The sequence below is a fragment of the Pundamilia nyererei genome, unplaced genomic scaffold (genome assembly GCF_000239375.1).
Source record: "Pundamilia nyererei isolate P.nyererei 1_Seehausen unplaced genomic scaffold, PunNye1.0 scaffold00346, whole genome shotgun sequence".
NCBI classification, from domain to species: domain Eukaryota; kingdom Metazoa; phylum Chordata; class Actinopteri; order Cichliformes; family Cichlidae; genus Pundamilia; species Pundamilia nyererei.
In genome coordinates this window covers 263,102-268,364 of record NW_005187747.1, presented here as the reverse complement: position 1 = coordinate 268,364, position 5,263 = coordinate 263,102, and the positions used below count along the sequence as shown (strand labels likewise).

The window sequence follows — 5,263 nt, the reverse complement described above, 5'->3', positions numbered from 1 at the left end:
TCATGTATTTATTTTATTGTCGTTTATATTCATTTCTTTGTCTGCTTGATGTTTGGTTTTCAACTGCTATCTCTGCTTTATTGTTGGAAAGCACTTTGGTCAGCTTGTTGTTTACGATGCTTTATAAATACAGTTGGGTTGGATTATTTAAGACCTTGTATGTGAGGAGCAGGATTTTGAATTCTGGATTTAACAGGAAGCCAATACAGGAGAAATCTGCTCTCTCTTTCTAGTCCCTGTCAGCGGGATGAGACATCAGAGCAGGGAGAGTGCTGGCGTGAATCAGGTTTTCTCAGAGGTTTGGGGCATTGCTGTAATCACACTACTGTAATCACACTACTGTAATCACACTGACTGCTGGCTTTGTGGTCTTTCGTAGCGAGCAGGCAGATGTTTTGGTGCTGTGTAGGCGTGTCTGATCGCAGGCCAAAACAAGAACTGCTGTTTACTGTCAGGCTGTTTTTATCATTACGATATCTGAAAGGGAAATACAAACCTGTTCAGCTGAATTGTCTCTCACACACAGCAGAGGTCAGGGCTGCTGTCCACCATCTGTGTCCAGACTAAAAGTATGATTGTGATGTTGTGCAGTCTCTAACACGTGCTCGTGTGTTAACGCTGCTTCAGCTGCTTCTGCACACGTTTCTGCTTTAAAGCAAAATTCCATCAATAATGAAACTTTATCGACACTCTCTGTACAATCGTGTCCATGACAGTTTTTGTTTATTGTTGTTAGAAGATTAATTCAAAGAAAAAGATTTAAGTTGTTTGTTAGATTTGGGATATTTCTGCTGTGCTCAGTTTGGAGCCCCGCCCACTGCCGGTCGCTTGGGAAGGCTGTTGAACAGGTTACACACACTTCAGGAAGTGCTGCACATCAGTACGGCGTTATGCCCCGTGACATGTGAATGAGTGACGGCACACACACTCGTTTCCACAGTGTTTAAAAAAAACTTTATTTGCAGCGCTGTCACAGGTCGAAGTCGGACGTGTGATTTGGTGTTTATGGCTCAAGTTTCCTCAACTTGGCTTTGTTGCTCATGCATAAAAGACCAAAGTTGCATTGTTCTTAAATTGCATTGCAGGTTGCAACATAATGTTGTACAATTTAATGGTGCAGAACCCCACACAGCTCACCCCCACCCACCCTGAAGAGTGTGGCTGAGTGTGGCTGAGTCACTGTCAGTGTGTGTTGGTGTCGTCTCTAAGTCCACCTCCTGCAGTGTGTGTGTGTGTGTGTGTGTGTGTGTGTGTGTGTGTGTGTGTGTGTGTGTTGTAAACATAGGCACTGGAGCTGTAACTAGCTGTCAGAAGAGCATGAACGCGCGGCGCTGCATCGAGGCTTGATGTGTAACGCGGGTCCAAACCTTCAGAGAGGGAAGACAGAATACTTCACGCCTGTGGGTTCATCAGATTAACAGAGTTCAGCCAGAGAGCAGGCAGCGGTGCATGGGCCCAGCCTGAGAGGACAGGTGTGCAGGTGAGACTGCAGGTGGAGACGGACGCCTGAACACATCTCTGATTCACTGCACGTGTGCAGGGAGGAAGTGGTGGCGTGAATCAGGTTTTCTCAGAGGTTTGGGGCATTGCTGTAATCACACTACTGTAATCTCACTACTGTAATCACACTGACTGCTGGCTTTGTGGTCTTTCGTAGCGAGCAGGCAGATGTTTTGGTGCTGTGTAGGCGTGTCTGATCACATGTGACACGTTAATGACCCCAATGCTGAGCGGACACTTTTAGGAGCAAGGCTGTCGCTGCTTCTCTGCATAGATTTGGGTCTTTTTCGTGTCTCAAACATGTTTCGATGCCCGTGTTACAAACAGACGTCTGGTTAACGTTGGCTGTCGAAGCCGCTCTGACCAATCAGGACTGTGGGAGTCCACCGCTCCGCTGCTCTGTGACGGCAGCAGTCGGACTCTGAGCCGAGCCGCTAGCGTGGCTAAAAGACCCCAGCAGGCGTTCTTATTGCACAAAATATTTTTACCCAGAAGGCTTTGCATTCAAAACACACGTCATTCATTCAGGTCGTGACCTGTGAGTCCAGAGTGCGCACGCACAGACCGACACCGCACTGAAGTAATAAACTCTCATTTAGAAAACCGATGGTAGAAAACTAAAAAGAGCCGCTTCTGCGAATCGGCCGAGGGTCCGGGTCGTTCCAGGTACGAGCGGACCTCCACGCCTCCCCCACGCCGTTCACTCTCTCTGTAAACCCGAGTGTCGATCACGATTCCTCTGAGGAGTCCCGATGGAATTGGCAGAAGTCTTCCTCACCCCCTCCCTCCCAGTACAGGAGGAGGATACCTGTGCGGCCTACACCTCTACGGTCTTAAAATATATCTTGGCATATATGGAATCCAGCTGGCTGTGCAGGGCGTGGAAGGAGGGTCTCTTGGAGGGCTCGATGGCCCAGCAGTCAATCATGATGCGGTAAATGTTCGAAGGACAGCGGCTCGGAGAGGGCAGCCGGAAGCCCGACGTTAGCAGATCCATCACTTCCTTGTTGCTTTTACCTGGAGGAGAGGACAGACAGGCAAACACGAGCACAGGAGAAAAGAGCTCAGTCCAAACTCAAACTCTGAATGACAGAAAGGAGTGTGGTGATTCACATAACTGACTCTTTCCTAAGCTTACTGAGCGCTCACAGCTCACACGACAGCCAATCAGAGCAGCCACGCAGGGACAGGGAGAACCAATCACCGAGGAAGAAAACCAGACTTTACAGCTGAAAGTAGGCGTGTAGTGTTACCACTGCACTATCCACACACACACACACACACACACACACACACACGCTTTGCTACGCTCAGTCTGGCGCGTGATGAAGGTGTGCCGGTACGACGCCCGTTGTTGCTGCTGTGAGGCTTTTGTGAGGCGGTGCGCTCTGAATAGCTGCTCTCTGTTAAACAGGTTAGACACACTGAGTCTCGCTGCAGTACCTTCATAGGGCATTTTGCCCCGTGACATCATCTCATACAGCAGCACCCCGAACGACCACACGTCCGACTTGACGGAGAAGCGCTGGTGAAGCGCCGCCTCGGGTGCCGTCCATCGAACGGGGATCTTTGTGTTCCTGCTGGCTGTGTACACGCTGTCCTGCACACACGGGGACCACAAAGATTTCAGTTACACTCCAGGACCTGCTGTCCACCTCATCGTCTCGGCAGCACGTCCCCTCACACCTTACTCCCTCCCACCGAGGACGTAAGGTGTGAGGGGACTCGAGGTTCATTGAAAGGCCTCTGATCTGATGTCTGTCCAGAGTTTCATCTCTAATACACCCTGAAACATCTGCAGGGAACACAGATACATATATATGACAATAACAACAGTAATAACACTGTTATTACAGCTATCACTGATTCATTTGATGTGTGTGAAGCTTCAGGTTCAGCAGTGACGTTTTAGAGCTTTAAGCAGAGTAACATGCCTGAACCATTTACATATTTCACATATTTTGTCCTTCAAAATAAAAGCTCCTTCTGTTCTTGTACAATAAAACGGCGTGATGAACAGGAAATGTTACCCTGATGATGCGAGCCAGTCCAAAGTCGGCCACCTTACAGACGAGGTCGTCTCCCACCAGGATGTTCCTGGCAGCCAGGTCTCTGTGCACAATGCTTCTGTCCTCCAGGTACGCCATGCCCTCTGCCACCTGACTGCCCATGTAGATGAGATGAGCCGAGGTGAGCGCCAGGCCTTCGGGAGCTGAGGAGACACAGACAGCCAATCAGAGATGCCCATGTGACAACCTTTCTCTGTGATCAGATACACCACGCGAGCTTTGTGTGTCAGGTCAGTTATCGCTCTGTCTCCATTTTGGTTTGGGGCGTGAAGCCAGCAGCAGCCTCCTGACAGCACCACGGACACCACAGCCAGCTGCTTAGCAGGATGCTGATGAGGAATCGGCCTCGCTGAGAGAAAGACGTCAGAGCGGCGATCCTCGCTGGATTCACAGGACCTCAATGAAACGTTTTTGTCTGCAGGTTTAGCTGAATAACAGTCAGCTGACCGCCTCTTCTCCATGACGCTGATGTAGGGTCGTTTGTGTGAAGAACTAAACCAACTGAACCTCGCCGACGGAGAGAGGAGCGAGGAGGCGAACGAACCATCTGAAACCGTGACATCACCTCCCTTCCAGGACGCAAATATCCAGGACGCTACACCGAGCCTAAAGCGAAACATCTCGCCACAATCTAAAGGAGACGTCTGATGCTTGTTACCGCAGCCTGACAGCTTAACGAGACATCGAGAAGACGACCGAGGTCAGAGGTCAGCAATAAGAAAGAGACTGGGCAAAAATGGCCTCTGTGGGCGAGTCCAAGGAGAAATCCAGTGCTGACCAAAAACATCACAAATCACACATCTGCCAAAAACATCTGGATCATCTCCGAGACTTCTGGGAAATGTTGTGCGGCCTGACGAGACTGAACTTTCTGGAAGGTTTGAGTCCCGTTACGTCAGCCTAACAGTGTTTCATACAAAGACCATCACAGCTGCAGGCCGATGGCGTGGGCAGCGAGCCCGCCTCTGGACACCTCAAACAACAAAGTCTGGACTCAGACTGAGGTGCTTCAGCGTGACCTTAAACAGCTGTTTATGCTGGAAAACCCTCAGTGTGGAGTTCAAACAAAGAAGAGTGGAGCAGACGCCCCCACAGCGATGTGTGGCTCATCGCACACGCTTGACTGCAGCTCTTAGGATGTTCACACAGCAGGGAGGTTTGGATAGCTCTGTGCCTTCATCATCTGACGCACAGAGGCAGAGCTTCTACACAGACGGCCTCAAAGTGCGGTCTGTACTTGCAGCTGTGCGTTAAATTCCTTCGTAGGAACAACCCGACTTGCGTGCGAGCCGCTGCTACTTGCTACACAAAGGCCGTGGTGACTCACCTGGACGGGCTCAGGTGCTGCTCTACATGCACGTCAGTGTTTGTTCCTGCCACTCATTCCCTGAAGCGAAGCCGTGGACGCGTGCCAGCTTCCTCCTGTGCTTCCAAAGAGCTCACAGAGTTTTTACTGCTGTGCTCGAAATACCTGAGACACTGATCGCTCTCCTCCCTCTGAAGGCTTCTTTGTACGGCAGCAGGCAGAATCACAGGTGACCCCATCCTTACTGAAGGTAACGGATGGATGCTGAGGGGGAAGCAGCGACTGCAGGCCGACAGGACCGAGCTGCTGTGGGGGCAGAACCCCGCAGAACAAACCCACCGTTGTAACCCATTAAAAAACAAAAAGATTGTGTGTGTGTGTGTGTGTG

At 50.4% G+C, this 5,263-nt stretch overlaps 1 protein-coding gene across 1 annotated transcript in view; it reads right to left on the bottom strand.

Annotated features, from left to right (window-relative positions):
- Positions 1-937: 937 nt before the first annotated feature.
- Positions 938-5,263, bottom strand: part of srms (src-related kinase lacking C-terminal regulatory tyrosine and N-terminal myristylation sites) — a 21,404-nt gene continuing 17,078 nt past the window's right edge. The window contains exons 6-8 of the mRNA XM_005752138.2: positions 3,531-3,712; positions 2,944-3,100; positions 938-2,517 (exon numbers count right to left, since the gene is read on the bottom strand). Coding sequence (XP_005752195.1) covers positions 2,318-2,517; positions 2,944-3,100; positions 3,531-3,712 — 539 coding nt within the window. The 3' untranslated portion in view covers positions 938-2,317. The remainder of the gene's footprint in view (positions 2,518-2,943; positions 3,101-3,530; positions 3,713-5,263) is intronic.